Consider the following 16,419-nt stretch of genomic DNA (forward strand, 5'->3'; position numbering starts at 1 on the left):
CAGAGGGCGCACACTGCGCAGCGCGGATGGGAAAGTTAACTGAATTATTTGCGGGAAGACAGAGGAGGTGGGGGTCCCCCAAGCCCCAGCCATTTTGTGGCTCGTAGGGGTTGTCGCTTCCCAAGCCGTGAATGGCCCAACCCCGCCCCCCGCCCCAGGTCGGACTCCTGCCCCGCGCCCCTCTGGGTCGGACCCCAAGCCGAGCCCCCCCACCCCGCGGCTGGGCTGGGCGATTGGGGACGAGCTCCACACATGGAGAACCTGGCCTCGCCTCGCAAGACCGCGGGAGGCGCAGATGTGAAGTGCGCCTGCGCGGGGCGCAGCCCTAGCTGCAGACGATCTGTGAGCGGCGCGCCGGCGCAAGTCGAGGGCGGTGGCTCGGCTTCCCTGGAATAGGGGACGTCTTAGGACTGCGCCTGCGCGGGGCGCCGGGCCCTGGGCGGGGCCTTCCCGGCTGACGGCCTGCGTGCACTGCGCTTGCGCGGGTTGAGGGCGGTGGCTCAGGCTCCTGGAAAGGACCGTCCGCCCCTCCGCGCTGGCGGTGTGGACGCGGAACTCAGCGGAGAAACGCGATTGAGGTAGGTGTCCTGATGGGCAGCTCAGATGGCTGGACTGCACGTAAGGAAGGACAGGCCAGGTGAGGCGTCCTCGCACTGCGTGTGCGTCGCTGGCGGACAGAGGCCTCCGCCCCCTTTTGGGACCTCCGAGCGCCTTCGCGATCTCAGCCACCTGCCCTGGCGTCCAAACGGGAGCTCGGTCCCCGTCACACCCTTCCCTGCGTGCCGCACCTCTTCCCGGCCACTCCCACCGTCCAGCGCCTTCTGCGGCCACGCCCACCCCACCACCATCTCTGTCACGCCCTTCGCGGCCACGCCCACCTGCCCGGCGGCCCCTGCCCCGAAGCTCGCGGCGCTGTCCCAGCCTGACCCTCTCGTGCCCCTGCGTCCACGCGTGGCCCTCTCGCTTCCTGCCCCCTTCTCACCCCCCTTCACTGGCCACCTGTTCCAACCCTCCATGATCCTGTTCCTCCCGAGGGCATCTTAGGAGGGCAGGGTCCTGCGCGCACCGCGGCCTCCACTCCGACCCCGTCCCAATTTGGACCCAGGTTTTCCAATGAAAATATAATTATGTAAATCAGTAAGCATTTGTAACTACGAATATCACAAAAATAAGCTTCAAGTCTGGATTTAGAAGTGAAGCGTGCATTTTAAACAAAGAATTGCTATGCAATTTAAAAAACACATTGATCCCAGAGCAGTGTGTGGATTACACTATCACTGGAAAAATACGAATTGAGAAGAAGGAAAAGACTGGAAGATGCAGACCTTGGTTCCTGTTAGTGGAAACACTGTAAGGTCCCAGGTAGGGACTTTTAATTGGAATTAAAGCTATCACAGTTCTAAGAAATTAATGAATACTGATTTATTACCTTAAGTCGACACCTGATCTAACAGAAACTAACAGGCTTCAGCAAATGAACAAGATTAACACCTTGCAGACTAGTGAAGAAAACACACTATTTGAAGTTTATGATTTTTAAATGCTTTTGTCTCTGTAAAGTATTGTAAATTTTCATTTCTATACTAATCTTCACACATACACATTTTACTTCTATTTGGTAGAGGACATCATGCACGTTAGAAGTTAAGTGAACTCAATTATTAAGCAATGTAACAAGTACTTTGTGTCTCCTTCTCTTTTTAAAAGTAGAAATGGAAAAGAAAATGAAATAAATCAGCAGTTATGAGGCAGAGCCTAAGAGAACTATGGCAACATCAGGTGACTGTCCCAGAAGTGAATCGCAGGTAATTTCCGTTCCACTTCTAAAAATCTGTGTTTAATGAATGTGAGCATTACAGAGAGCTAAGCGTCAGCTCACAGATGTGATGGAGCTTGGCTTGTGCCTTGGAAGGTGGCCACCGGCAGTAGAATGCTTAAATGTGAAGATTGGGAGGCAGAGGAAACGCAGTGCCTGTAAGGTGACATCCTGCATTGGGCACCATAACAATTCTAAGGAAATACGTAGCCCCAAAACATCAGCATCATTTAGGGTTCCATTTTTGGTACGTGAACTGGCAAAGCAAGCATATTTTCTGAGCTGTTCAATAAAATTTCAGGCATAATACCAGCAATATATTGAAGGCAAGTTGGACACATTAGAAAAGATTTATGTATTCATACTGTTTCTGCCTGGGGTACTCATGTAGTTTCGTTCAAGTTAGCAGTAAAAAATACCCCTCAAATTGTAAAGACTGTTGATTATGTAAAAGTCACCAACTGAATAATAGATACTGTTTTTAAAAATCAAGCATTTCCGTATCTGTTGTGTCAATTTTAATGTTTTCTTTTTTTCTCTTTCATTCCAATGAGCTTTCATTTGGCTTTTTATATATAGGAATTTTATTTATAGTCAGAATCTTTCGTTAATTTCTTTAATTATTCATAAAATGTTTTAATTCCGTGGACATCTTATTTTTCTTTTGAGAAATTTAACAAATATTAGGACATTTCCAGAATGATATTGTAAACATCAAGTACATTAAACAGTGTACATTAAGCTATATATATGTGTGTGTATATACATATATGTGTGTGTGTATATATATATATGTATATATAAAAAATACTGTCGGGTGTGTCTGTAGTTCAGCTACTCAGGAGGCTGAAGCAGGAGGATCGCTTGGGGCCAGGAGTTTGAGGATGTGGTGTATTATGATTGTGCCTGTGAATAGCCACTGCATTCCAGCACGGCCAATAAACTGAGACTTCATCTCTTAAAAAAGAAAAAGCGACACTCTAGATAAAGTTTGTTCCCCAGCCTCAGTCCTATTCCTCCTCTTCTCTCTCTAGAGGCAAACACTACTGTGCATCATGAGTCTGTTTTGTGCCACTGCACCATTTTTATACCTCTATGGCTTATATAGATATACTTGAATGACATATGATATTGTTTGTGTGGGCTTTTTAGAGTTTCCATAGTGGTGTCATACTGTCAGTGTCACCTGTAGCTTGCCTCTTCATTTAACTTTACCTTTGGGGAAGTTGTCCTTGTTATGTGTGTAATGCTGGTTCAATCCTGCCCCTGTAGGGTACTCCTGTAGTGTGTTCCTTCTCTGAAAGTGTAAAGTATCCTATTTGTAGATATGTGTATGGGCCTGTTGCAGTCTCACTGCTACACAGTAGGCATATACCCCATTTTACTTATTCCCTTTTTGTTGGACACTTAAGTTGTTTCTAGTTTTTTCTATTTCAAACAATGCTGTAGTGACCATCCTTCTCCATGCCTCTGTGCTCCAGTAATGGCATTGCAGGGTGCAAGGGATTGCAAGTTTCAGTTTTACTGGATAATGATCAGTTGTTCCCCACAATGACTTTACGAGTTCACAGGTCTGTCAGTAGCCCACAATAGTGCTTACTAACACTTGACAGTATCAGACTTTTAAGTTTTGGTCAGTCTCATGGGTTAGAAATGGTATTTTGTTATTTCAATTTTGCTGACTGGTCATGGTAGTATTTCAGTAATACTTGTGTTCATCCTGTTAATACCACCCTCCATTATAGAAGAGATGTCTTATAATGGTAATTTGTGTTTTATCTCTTTTTTTCACACTTGATCAATCTTTTCTTAGGGTTTTATCAATTTTATTTTTATAAAGAACCAATTTTATCTGTGTTGATTTCTCTGTTTTTCTATTTCATTGATTTCTACTTTTGTCTTTATTTCATTCTGTTGTATTTGGGTTAATTTTTGTAACATCTGAGAGGGAAGCTTAGATAATTGATTTTAAACCTTTCTTTAATAGTCTTTAAAGCTATGACTTTCCTCTAATCACTGCTGTAGCTGTACCTCACATATTTAAATGCATTTTCATTCTTCAAAATATTTTCTAATATATTCAATGGAAATTAGAAGTTTTCTGGGCTATTTGAAAGTATGTTGACCAATTTCTAAACATATTGGAAATTTTACTTTTTCTTATTTAATTTTGCTTTGATTACATTGGTTAGAGAACATAACATCCTCTATAATTTCAGTCTTTTGAAATTTATTCAGGTTTGCTTTATATTCTAATCATATGGAATATGTTGGTGAATGTTCCATGAGTACTTGCAAAGACTATGCATTCTGCAGTTGTTGAGTGTAGCATTCTATAAATGTCATGAAGATCAAATGTGTTATTAGTATTGTTGAAATCTCTATATCTTTTCTGATTTTTTTTGCCATCTTCTATCAGTTACTAAAAATTCTCCACTATGATTGTAGATATATCTATTTTTCCTTTTGGTTCTATCACTTTTTGCTTTGTATATTTTGAGTCCCTGTTATTGGGTGTATATATTTAGTATAGGTTTTGTTTTCTAGATTAATTGACCTTATTTTTTATAAAATATCTGTCTTTTTACCTGTTAATAAATACTTCTTTTCTTGCGTGTACCTTTTTTTTAATGCTAATATAGCTGTACCAGCTTTTTTTTTTATCATTAGTGCTTACATAAAGTGTGTGTGTGTGTGTTTGTGTGTGTGTGTGTGTATTTTTTTTCCCTCAACTTAAGTCCTTATATTTAAAGCGTTTTTCTCGTAAAGAGCTAGTTGGGTCTAGCTCTTAGGTCTGTTTTTTTGTTTCTCTGTTAAACACAATTTCTGCCTCTTAATTGGAGTATTTAGTCTATTAACACTTAATGTTATGACTAATATGATTAAGTGTAACATTTTGCTGTTTGTTTTATATTTGTCACATTTCTTTGTTGTGCATGTCTCCATTCCTGCCCTCTTGTGGATAAATAAAGTATTTTCTATAATTCCACATTACCTCCTTTAATAGCTTGTTAGCTGTATCTTTTTATATTGTTTTAGTGTTTTCCCAAGAAATTGCAGTATGCATCCTAATTCAATTTCAGTCTTTTTTTTAACTACTTCATAAGGTAAAGATCTTAGAAGTTAGTTTCATTTACCAGCGTCCATATTTTTGTACTGTTGATGTAACATTTTAATTTTACATATGTTGTAAACCCCACAATAAATTATCATTATTGCTTTACGCTATCGAGTCTTTTTTTATGAAGTAAAATAAATAGTCTTTTTTATGTTTCCCCACATATTATTTGCCTTTTTTGAGGTCTTTCCCTTTTTCTTGCATTCTGTGTTTTCATGTAGGATCATTTCCCTTCAACCTGACAACTTTATGTTTATATTTACTAGTGTGAGTCTGCTGTGTCAAACTATGAAATGTGTTTTGCCTACATTTTTTTTTTTTTTTTGGAGACGGAGTCTCGCTCTGTCGCCCAGGCTGGAGTGCAGTGATGCGATCTCGGCTCACTGCAAGCTCTGCCTCCTGGGTTCACACCATTCTCCTGCCTCAGCCTCCCGAGTAGCTGGGACTACAGGTGACCACCACCATGCCCGGCTAATTTTTTGTATTTTTAGTAGAGACGGGGTTTCACCATGTTGGCCAGGCTGGTCTCAAACTTCTGATCTCAGGTGATCTGCCCACCTTGGCCTTGATGTTTTTTTTTTTTTTTAATTTTGGAAAAATCTCCACCATTATCTCTTCATTTATTTTTTTCTGCCTCATCTTCTGTCTTCTTTTTTGGGGTCTCCATGTAAACATAAGTTAGAATTTTTGCTGCTGTTTGACATGTCTCATGCTCTATTATTTTTTTTTTTCATTTTGTGCTTCAGTTTGGAAAATTTCTGTTGACCTGACTCTTGAGGTGCTGATCATAAACAAGATAACTGGGAAAACAATATGTTTGTAAAACAATTTCTTGAGATGTCAAATAGTATCTATATTATACAAAGAGTAGTCCCAGCTACTTGAGAGGCTGAGGTAGGAGGATTGCTTTAGCTTGGGAGGTGGAGGTTGCCATGAGCCAGGATCATGCCACTGCACTCTAGCCTGGGTGACAGAGGGTGACCTCATCTCAAAAAAAAAAAAAAAAAGCGTATTCTTCAACCCTGGCATTCTATCCTGCAGAAATAAAATGTCATCACATAAGCTTATCTGTGCACAGACTTCTTTTATTGCAGCATCGGTTATGGTGGTAGAAAACTGGATACCAAGACAAAGTGTATCAATGGGGGATGGCTGAAGAATCAAGCGGAATTCCTGCTATGGAATATCATATAGCCATTGAAGGTAGTAAATCAGGGTTCTAACAGTTGGAGAGTTTTTCCAGAAGGTATTGTGTAAGAAAAGCAAAGTGCAGGTCAGGCGTGGTGGCCCACGCCTGTGATGCCAGCACTTTGGGAAGCTCAGGTGGGCAGATCACTTGAAGTGGGGAGTTCGAGACCAGCCTGGCCAACATGATGAAACCCCATCCATTTCTACCAAAAATGCAAAAATTAGCCGGGCGTAGTGACACACGCCTGTAGTCCCAGCCTCTCGGGAGGCTGAGGCATGCGAATTGCTTGAACTGGGGAGGTGGAGGTTGCAGTGAGCCGAGATTGTGCCACTGCACTCCAGCCTAGGCGACAGAGCGAGACTCCATCCTAAAAAAAAAGCCAAGCAAAGAAACGGCCTGTGTGTGTGTGTGTGTGTGTGTATACGTGTACACAGGGCTTTGTGTGTGACATGGGCATGGTGGAGGTGTGGAAGGCCGCACACCGGGGGGTTAGTAAGGGTTGCCTGGGCTGGGTGGATCAGGGATGGGGTGGAGAGCAAGCAGAGGGCAGTGCTGCCTTAGAGTGAGTCATGCTCCTGGCATAGGGAAAAGCACAAAGGGTACAAATAGACAGTAAGGTAAAAAAAGATGCCAGCAAGTATTTTAAAAATGCCTAACCACACAAAGAGAGGGAAATGGAAGTAACAACAGTGATTTTTACCCATGAAATTGACAGAGACTAAAGTGATTGGTATCTATTGAGTGAGAGTGTCGGAAGATTGGCGGTTCCCTCTCAGCAAGCAGTCCAGGGAACACCTTTCTGGAGAGCACTGGGTGGTAAAACCAAAAGCCACATAGTCTCAGTCCATCAAGTTCACATTCAGAGACTTACCCTAAGAAGATTAAGGTACATACAGAATGATTTATGTTGAAAGAAGTTCATCTTAACATAATTTAGAATAGTAAAAACTGAAAAGTCTAAATTACAAGACTAGGAAACTGGATAGGTAAGTCATGATAATTCATAGACTGGATATTAAATAGAAGTATATTTAATAAGAAAAATGTTCAGAGTTTATAAAGTGAAAACCATAGGCCACAGGCTTATTGTGTGAACCCAGTGAATGCTTTGTACTTATGTTACGTGTCCACTTTTTTAAAAGTCTGAAAGTATAAACACCAGTGTGCTGTCTGTTATTATCTGTGATCAGTGAGCGAAATTACAGGAGGTTTTAATTGTCTTCTGTGTACTTGGTGTTTTCACACATTTTCTAAAGTAAACACGAATTACTTTTATGTTTAGGAAAATGTGTTTAAAATGTATGTATTGAGACAAGGTTGATTCATTGAACTGGAGTGTGTGATTTGAGGTTCTGCCCCCTGCAGTGATGTCTTCCAGGCAAGCTTATTCTTATATAAAGTGAACGGCCAGGCATGGTGGCTCACGCCTGTAGTCCTAGCACTTTGGGAGGATGAGGGAGGTGGATTGCCTGAGCTCAGGATTTCGAGGCCAACCTGGGCAACATGGTGAAACCCCATCTCTACTAAAAATACAAAAAATTAGCTGGGTGTAGTGGTGCACACCTGTAGTCCCAGCTACTTGGGAGGCTGAGGCATCAGAATCACTTGAACCTGGGAGGCGGCAGAGGTTGCCCTGAGCCGAGATCATGCCATTGCCCTCCAGCCTGGGCAACAGAGCAAGACTCTGTCTCAAAAAAAAAAAAAAAAAAAAATGGAGGGGTTGGGGGAGGCTCCAAGGACCTGTGTGGGTCCAAGCTGGGCTCTGCTGCCTCATGGAGGTTTGTGCCATGCCATCAGCTCTTTCCACAGGCCCCTGGCTGTGCCTGCCTGGGGTGCTGGGCCCCTGGCTCTGTCCTCACACTGGTTTCTCTTCATGGGGTTGATGATCATCTTCAGGAAGCAGAGCTGATGAAGGACAAGGGCTCCTCACCAAATAGACACTAGTGGTGCCTGTTTCTGACTTCTTGCTTTGATGTTCTCTTTTAGGGTCCAGATAATTTTTTTTTTTAGAAAAGAAATGTAGAGTGAAGGTGACAGCCTTTGATTATAGTAGTAAAGATGATCCAAATAGTTTGTATAATAAATACTTGGACACATGAATCTGTATTTGAAATTTGAAACCATCCTAATAATATAGCCAAAAAAAAAAAAAAAAAGCTCCAGCGTCCTCTCCTCACGCTTTCCTTGGCTTTGAGCAGGGAGAAGAGCCTACTGAGTGCAGTGAGGCTGGTCTCCTGCAGGAGGGAGTACAGCCAGAGGAGTTTGTGGCCATCGCGGACTACGCTGCCACCGATGAGACCCAGGTAGCCACACGTGGTGGTTAATGCTTTATGGCTTTCAGCATGTTCAGTGTCAAAAGGAGATAAATTTTGCAGATGTCATACCAAAGTTAAATGAAGAGGTATTCAGATGCGTAGGGCCACACAAGACCTGTGTGTGAAGCTCACAGCCCAGCCAGTTCTGCCTCAAGCATGATGTAAAGATACCAGGCATGGAGTGGGGACCCTCAGCCAGGGGCAGAAGCACCTGTTCTGGTTTCTACTTGGAATTTAGAACCCACCCAGTTAATGAAAAGTAAGGCTACCAAATATATCAAGCTATATCTGCTTGGACATAGCTTTGTTTACTTTGTGACAGGAATTTCTTAGAGTCAGCCTCCAGTAACTCAGTTGGCATAGTTGAGTTACAATGAAGAGGCTGTTGAGAAATTCTCTCCTAAGCCATTTGAAAATGTTTACTCCTTCTTTTAAAAAATATCTGTTAAGCTGTGCCCTCCTTTCAGGTAGATGTTCCAGAGGCATCGCTAAGTCATGGTGTCATTTGCAAACATTCTCAGTTGCTGTCATTACCCACTGACTCCTGTTTGAAATCTCTGTGATTTTGTCACCATTGATGGGATTTATCACTGAGCCACATTTGAAATACCAATGACTGGTTTTCTTATTGAATTTTAACTTTTTTTTTTCCAGCTCAGTTTTTTGAGAGGAGAAAAAATTCTTATCCTGAGACAAACCACTGCAGATTGGTGGTGGGGTGAGCGTGCGGGCTGCTGTGGGTACATTCCGGCAAACCATGTGGGGAAGCATGTGGATGAGTACGACCCCGAGGACACGTGGCAGGATGAAGAGTACTTCGGCAGCTATGGAACTCTGGTATTGCTTTCTAAATTCCCTGTTCAGCTGGCCAGGCGGTGGGTTCTCTCTAGCTTTAGTTCTACTGCAACGTTCAGAGCAGGCCCATAGTCTTACAGGCCAGAGCTTCTCTGTTGTAGCCACTCAGCTCTGACATGGTTGTGTGGAAGCCACTGTGGATGACACACAAAGTGTGCACTGTTGTGTTCCAATAAAACTTTATTTATGGATCTTGAAATTTGAATTTATACTGTACAGTTTTCATGTGTCACAAAGTATTTTCTTTTGATTAAAAAAAATCATTTAAAAATGTAAAACCCACCGTTAGTTTGGAGGCCATCCAAAAACAGGTGGTGGGCTAGATTTGGCCCATGGCTTAGTTTGCCGACCCCTGGCTTAGAGAGAAGATTTGAGCAATGAGATTATGTGCATGCTCCCTCAGTATTTAAAAAAAAAGCAGTAAATTTTACTTTAAAAATGAAATTAGGCTGAGTGTGGTGGCTGACACCTGTAATCCCTACACTTTGGGAGGCCAAGGCAAGAGGACACTTGGCTTGAGACCAAGTGTTCAAGACCCGCCTGACAACATAGTGAGAAAAAATAAAAAATATAATTCGTCTCTACCAAAAAAAAAAAAAATAAAAAATATAATTAGCTGGGCATGGTGGTGCACGCCTGTAGTCCCAGCTACTCGAGAGGCTGAAGTGGGAGGATTGCTCAAGCCTTGGAGGCCGAGGCTGCAGTGAGCCATGATGGCGCTGTTGCACTTCAGCCTGGGCTACAGAGCGAGAGCCTGTCTCAAAAAAAAAAAAGAAAAAATTCTATAAATCTATGAATGATACTACGTGAGCCATGATGGTGCTGTTGCACTTCAGCCTGGGCTACAGAGCGAGAGCCTGTCTCAAAAAAAAAAGTAGAAAAAATTCTATAAATCTATGAATAATACTACTTAGGTCAGGTGTGGTGGCTCATGCCTGTAATCACAGGACTTTGGGAAGCTGAGGTCAGAGCATCACTTGAAGCCAGGAGTTCAAGTCTGTGGTGAGCTATGATTGCGCTACTGCACTCCAGCCTGAGTGATTGAACCAGACTCTGTCCCTAAAAAAATAATAAAAGCCCAGCTTCTAAATAGCTTACCGAAATTTTTTCCCCACCATGGAGAAATGCCTATAACCCGATGGTCCAGGCAACAATCTCTGGTTACATTTTAAAACTAGATGAAAACAGTTACTTGCAGGATGAATGTTATAAAAATGATGTTAGTTGAAAGAAGGAATAGGGCAAAGAATCTATAACGTTTGACTCAATTATATAAAGTTAAGAGGCCATATTAGAAGGTTTTTTGTTTGTTTTTTTTTTTTTTTTGAGACAGGGTCTTGCTCTGTCACCCAGGCTGGAGTGCAGTGGCAGGATCCCAGTTCACTGCAGCCTCTGCCTCCCGGGTTCAAGCAATTCTCCTGCCACAGCCTCCTGTGTACCTGGGACTACAGGTGCGTGCCACCATGCCTGGCTAATTTTTGTATTTTTAGTTGAGGGGGTTTTGCCATGTTGGCCAGACTGGTCTTGAACTCCTGGCCTCAAGTGATCCTCCTGTCTCAGCCTCCCAAAGGGCTGGGATTACAGGCATGAACCATTGCGCCCGGCCGGAAGGTACTGTTTGTGAGTGTGCATGGGTGCTGAGACTGACTGAGGGCAGGAGTGGCTCCCCTGTTGGTTGAATGGAGGTTACCTGCTGGTAGGGGAGGCTCTGGGACCAGCGTGGCTGAGTCAGGAGTTCTGACATGCTGGCAGTGTTCTGGGGTTGGATATAGGTATAGAGGTGTTTGCTATATAACAATACTTGACTAACTGTGCAGATACTTTTTATTGCACTTTTTGCAGGTATGCCATATTTCACAATTAAAAGTGTTAAAAACTATTCATGTCTGTACATGGTTAGTGATTTCTATCCGTTAAGGAAAGATACATAATGAAAAGCCAATTCCAGCCTCCCAGCTCTGCCGCCTCTCAGCTCAAAGAACCACTGCCCACCAGATTCCTCTGTGCTTATGAAGTCCAAGTGACACCTAATGTATTTTATGTTTTTAATGTATAGAAAAGGCATTGTTCCACCACTCAGGTCTTCACCTTGCTCTTTTCACGTAGCTGTAGTATTTTGAAGATCTCTCATATTGGCACCTGTCACTCTTTATAACAGCTGCAGAGCGTTGTGTTACTTTAAAAGGATCCTGTTGATATTTGGACAGTGGTGATTTAATAGCTTTTTATCGTGATAAATAATGCTGTAATGGAGTCCTGTATAATCCTGTTAAATGCTGTTTAGAATTTCTATAGGGTAAATTCCTAGGGGGTGTGTGTGTGTAGTGTGTACATGTGGTTTCCTTAAGTGGATCTTGCCAATTCGCCCTCCAGAAAGATTTGCTAATTATACACTTAGTCTGTTTGTGCTGCTGTAACAAAATACCTTAGACTGAGTAAATTATGAAGAACAAAGCTTTGTTTCTCGCAGTTCTGGAGGCTGGGAAGGCATTGGCATTGGTGTCCAAGATGGCGCCTCATGGCTGTCCTCACGTGGTGAAGGCGGAAGGGCTGGGAGCACCTCTTTCACCACAAACCCTTTCATAGTAACCTCCAAAGGTGGCCTCTTAATGCCATCACACTGACGATTAAGTTTCAGTACATGGATTTTTGGGGACATTTCAGACCGTGGCATGGATCCACTGATGGTGTGTGAAAGCTCATTTCCCTACCACAAATCAAAGTGAAAAAGGACTTTGATCTTAAAGGTTAAATATGGCATCTTTTAGTTTTGATTTCCATTTTTTAAGTAAGATTGATTATCTTTTATGTGTTTATTGGCCTTTTGTATTTTTTCTTTTTTTGTGAACTTTCATATTATTTGCCCCTTTTGATTTTTGTTGATTCGTGTGTTAAGTAATTTAGCCTGAATTTGTGAATTTTTGTGACTTTGTGAAATTTTTTCCCACATACAACTTTTTTCTTTGTATAGCCTAATATGGTTTTCTTTTCTTTGTGACTTCTTTTTCTTTTCTTTGTGAAAAACCTTCCTCACTATAAGATTATAAATACCTACACTTTTTTTTTCAGAACTGTTATGATTCTGTGTTATTTTATTTTTGTTTTTTATGTTTTTTAGAGATGGTGTCACACTCTGTCGTATGAGTGGCTGGAGTGCAGTGGTGCAATCATAGTGCACTGTATCCTCAAACTCCTGGGTTTAAGGGACCCTCACCTTAGCTTCCCAAAGTACTGGAATTACAGGGGTGAGGCACCCTGCCTGGCCTTCTGATTCTATTGTAAACAATGAGATTTTAAATAATAAAAAATCTAGAAATTATTTGTTGTAAAAAATATAATGTAAAATTCCGCCCTAATGTATGCCCACAAATCTCCAGCGACCCCAGCCTCAGTTACTGGACAGTTCCCTTCACATTGATGTGAAACGGTGCGTTTGTCCTGCTCTGGATTTCAGGGGTCTGCTGTAGAATTCCTGTTGTTTCGCTGGTCTGTTTACTGCAGTTCCCAGTGCTTCGTCATTTCCATCACTGCACCTTTGTAGGATCTGCAAGAGCTAGGTCTCCAGCAGTTCTTTTTTTTTAAAGCATTTTCCTCATTAGCCTTGGGCACTTACTGTTTTGAAACTAATTTTATTATCATTTTGTTGTGCTTTCTCCTTTAGTAGGTACTGCCTGGAATGTTTATGTTAATTTTGGGAGAGCTGACATCTTTATAACATTGACTCTCAGTCTCTGATTACTTAAGCTTTGTTTAATATCTCTTAGTATTTTAAGATAAGGACAATATCTCTTTGTCATACATGGTTGTGCACCTTTCTTGTTAAATTTGTTCCTAGGTATTTTTTGTGTATTATTACTGTTATAAGGGGGTGGGTGAAGTGTTCTCTAAATACCAATGAGATTAACTTGGTTGACAGTGATGTCCAGGCCTTCCATAGTCTTCCCTAGGGGTGTTGGGGTCAGGGGTCAGCAGCTGTGGCTCTGACCCTCCATCTCAGTCCAGACCTCAGCATGGCTCTAGGTCACAGGCAGTGATTCTGAATGTGCATTTCTTCCAGAAACTCCACTTGGAAATGTTGGCAGACCAGCCACGAACAACTAAATACCACAGTGTCATCCTGCAGAATAAAGAATCCCTGACAGATAAAGTCATCCTGGACGTGGGCTGTGGGACTGGGATCATCAGTCTCTTCTGTGCACACTGTGCGCGGCCTAAAGCGGTGAGTGGGGTCTGCAGCGCATCCCGGGTGTTTGTGCCGAGGCTGGTGACGTCCGAGGTGGCCTCTGAGTGTGCTGACTTGTGGCCCTGAGCTGTTGGGGGCTCACTGATGACTCCATGGTCTTGTTGAGCACCCTTGCACGTGGGGCTCAGGGTCGGTCAAATAGCAGTGTGTGGAGACTGCATGCTAGAGGCCGTGGCGCCCACGTATAATGAGTCGCAAACAGCACAGACAGGAGTAGGGCAGAATAGAAAATATCCCATGAATTGCGTGGGGCGGGGTATGCTCTGTGAAACGTTTATTTCAGTTGAGTAGAGAAACAGGTGCGCCCACATGTCTGTGCTGGGCCTTGGGTGTGGTTGGTCTCATGGGGTTGGGAGGGATGCACACGCTGGGCCCCCTCCCCACCCCTCTTGGGCCGTCTATACTGTGCTGAGCTGAGCCGAGCTGCAGCCTTGGAGACTCCTTACACAGTGGGTGGGGTCGCAGCACAGTGTCCACCCAAGTCCAGGCTCTGCAGGACCCAGGACCCAGCGCTTGGGTGCTTCCCACCAGACCCTTCCCTGAGAACCTGGGTTTGAAATTGTCTGACAGGCCTCAGATGTGGCACAGACCAGCATTGTCACTTGGGTGCTAAGAAGTTGCTGTGCTGGTCATGGATTAAGATTGCTGTGCGTGTGGCAGCCGGCTCGGGCATGCGAGTCTTCCATCCACTTGCAGCCCTGCGTCTGTGTCTTGTCCAGGAGGTGGGGGCAGTTGGGAGAGTTAGAGGCGGCTCCTTTCTGGGTGCCCCTGGAGGGGCAGGTGTGGCCCAGCCCTGGCTGCCTCTGCTGTCTGGAATGCTGCTTCCCTCTTGTGTCATTGACCGTTTCTCGTGATGCTGGTTGTGACTCAGGAGAGTAGATGACGGGCTGTGTGCCGGCCGGATGTGCGCTGACGGTGCCTCTGCTGCTGCAGGTGTACGCGGTGGAGGCCAGTGAGATGGCACAGCACACGGGGCAGCTGGTCCTGCAGAACGGCTTTGCCGACATCATCACCGTGTACCAGCAGAAGGTGGAGGATGTGGTGCTGCCCGAGAAGGTGGACGTGCTGGTGTCTGAGTGGATGGGGACCTGCCTGCTGGTGAGGGCGGGCGTGCGGACAGCTGGGGGCCCGAGAAGGTGGACGTGCTGGTGTCTGAGTGGATGGGGACCTGCCTGCTGGTGAGGGCGGGCGTGCGGGCAGCTGGGGGCCGGAGCTGGGGGGCTTCCGAGCACGGGCTCGGCTGGGCCAACCTCAGGATCTCAAGGGTCGTGCGTGATTCATTTTGATGTTTTCCCTAATGTGAGGTCTAATTAATTTCTTGTGTGGACATTGGCTCAGTGTCTTGAATTTTCACCTGATTTAAAAAATGCCTTTATGAGAAATTTAAGTCAAAGTTCATGTAACATTTTCATGAGTGATTTACATGAACTGTGTTCTCCTCGGGGATCTGTAAAAATCCTGTGCCTAACAGGTAAGGCTGTTTCTTTAATGCCAGTAGGGCCTTCGTCCCTGGCCAGGGTCTCCTCGCCTTAGACTGGCCCCAGTGATGCTGTGAAGCCACTTGGGCATCTGTAGGGCCAGCATATGCCTGTCCTGTCAGGGTTGCTCACCCTGAGTTTCACATGTGGGTGGAAGTGGACTGTTTTCTGGTTGCCTGTGAATATGCCCTGCACAAACGCTGTCTGCTTGGAGGGAAGTTGACGGGAGTGTGGCTGGATGCTGTCTGCCCGGCGCTGTCTTCCTGGGCTCAGCATCCTGGGACACAGGACATTGTAGTGGAGCATCCCAACCTGAAACTTTGTCTCAGTGTAGAGACCCAGAAAGATGGGGTCTGGGTGAAGGAGTGTGGAGTATGGCTGCTGCTTTCCAGGAAACGGTTTCCCCTGGTAACAGATGGCATTGGGCTTTTAGTCCTGTTGAAATTTTGTTGTCAGAAGATAAATGTAAATAGACTCAATGTCCATGCTGTGACTTGGCTTATTAATAACATCTGTGGAGCCATAAGATGACACACAGGAGAAACGGGCTCCACTCCTACCCCCTGAAGGGGCATTTGCCTTTGCCCTGAACAGCAGCGCCCATTCAATAAGTATCTGTTGACAGCTGGTGCCCCGGCCACGGGGACAAAAAGAGGACAGAGCAGGAGTGAGGCTGTGGTGAGGCCAAGGTTGTGTGGGCGGTGATATGGGGAAGCCTGGCTGCTGGAGTGTCCGGCTGTGCCCTGGGTTGGGTGAGAGGGACACAGGAGGGACGTGGGGCAGAGGGAGGGGAGAGGAGTAGCCACTGTGTTCACCATGTTGCCGTGTTCCAGGGCTGCCCAGTGGCCGGATTGGCCAGACTGTGTTGCATCAGGGAGGCAGAGGCCAGATGTAGGGAACTGTGTGTCTGAGGACTTTGTGCCACATCCTGGACACCGAAGGGAGTGCCACTGGTGTGTGAGTGATGGAGTAAGAGCTGGGCTGTGTTTTGGAGGCCCCTGGGTATGTGTGGCCGGGACTGGAGGCCAGGGACTGGCTGTGGTCCAGCCCCAGCATGCAGAGAGGCCTGGGACAGCCTGTGTGAGTGGAGGCCCCTCTGTGTGGGAGGTGCACAGACTTCCAGGACTGACCATGGCTTTATTGTCAAGATGCAGGAGCCAGGGCTTGGCATGGGGCAGGTGTGGGGATGCAGAGCAGGGCCAGCAGGCAGGATGTGCTGATGGGGGCCTGGCGTGAGCAGGACGGTGCCTCCCAGCCCTGAGCCGCAGGGAGTGGGCCACCAGGACTGGCTGGGGGCCGGGGTAGGGAGGGCCCTGGGGAGGGTGGACATCTGTGTGGGTCTTGAACATAGGATGCCCATCCGATGTGCAGGGCCAGCTATTGGTTGGGCAGTGGGGACATGGCC

General features: G+C 45.0%; 1 protein-coding gene across 16 annotated transcripts in view; it reads left to right on the forward strand.

Moving 5' to 3' along the window:
* The first annotated feature begins 356 nt into the window (after positions 1-356).
* PRMT2 (protein arginine methyltransferase 2) overlaps positions 357-16,419 on the forward strand; it is a 29,586-nt gene continuing 13,523 nt past the window's right edge. For 3 of the 16 annotated variants that reach the window (XM_003823792.5, XM_034948063.3, XM_063601259.1), the window contains exons 1-7: positions 433-578; positions 1,254-1,362; positions 1,711-1,805; positions 8,322-8,426; positions 9,093-9,275; positions 13,351-13,512; positions 14,470-14,634. In XM_003823792.5, the coding sequence (XP_003823840.4) occupies positions 1,767-1,805; positions 8,322-8,426; positions 9,093-9,275; positions 13,351-13,512; positions 14,470-14,634 (654 nt within the window). In that variant the 5' untranslated portion in view covers positions 433-578; positions 1,254-1,362; positions 1,711-1,766. Of the gene's footprint in view, positions 579-1,253; positions 1,363-1,710; positions 1,806-8,321; positions 8,427-9,092; positions 9,276-13,350; positions 13,513-14,469; positions 14,715-16,419 lie in introns of all 16 variants that reach the window. The other 13 variants (XM_057300967.2, XM_057300964.2, XM_057300966.2 and 10 more) reach the window with 10 other exon arrangements.

Source organism: Pan paniscus, chromosome 22 (genome assembly GCF_029289425.2).
Source record: "Pan paniscus chromosome 22, NHGRI_mPanPan1-v2.0_pri, whole genome shotgun sequence".
NCBI lineage: Eukaryota > Metazoa > Chordata > Mammalia > Primates > Hominidae > Pan > Pan paniscus.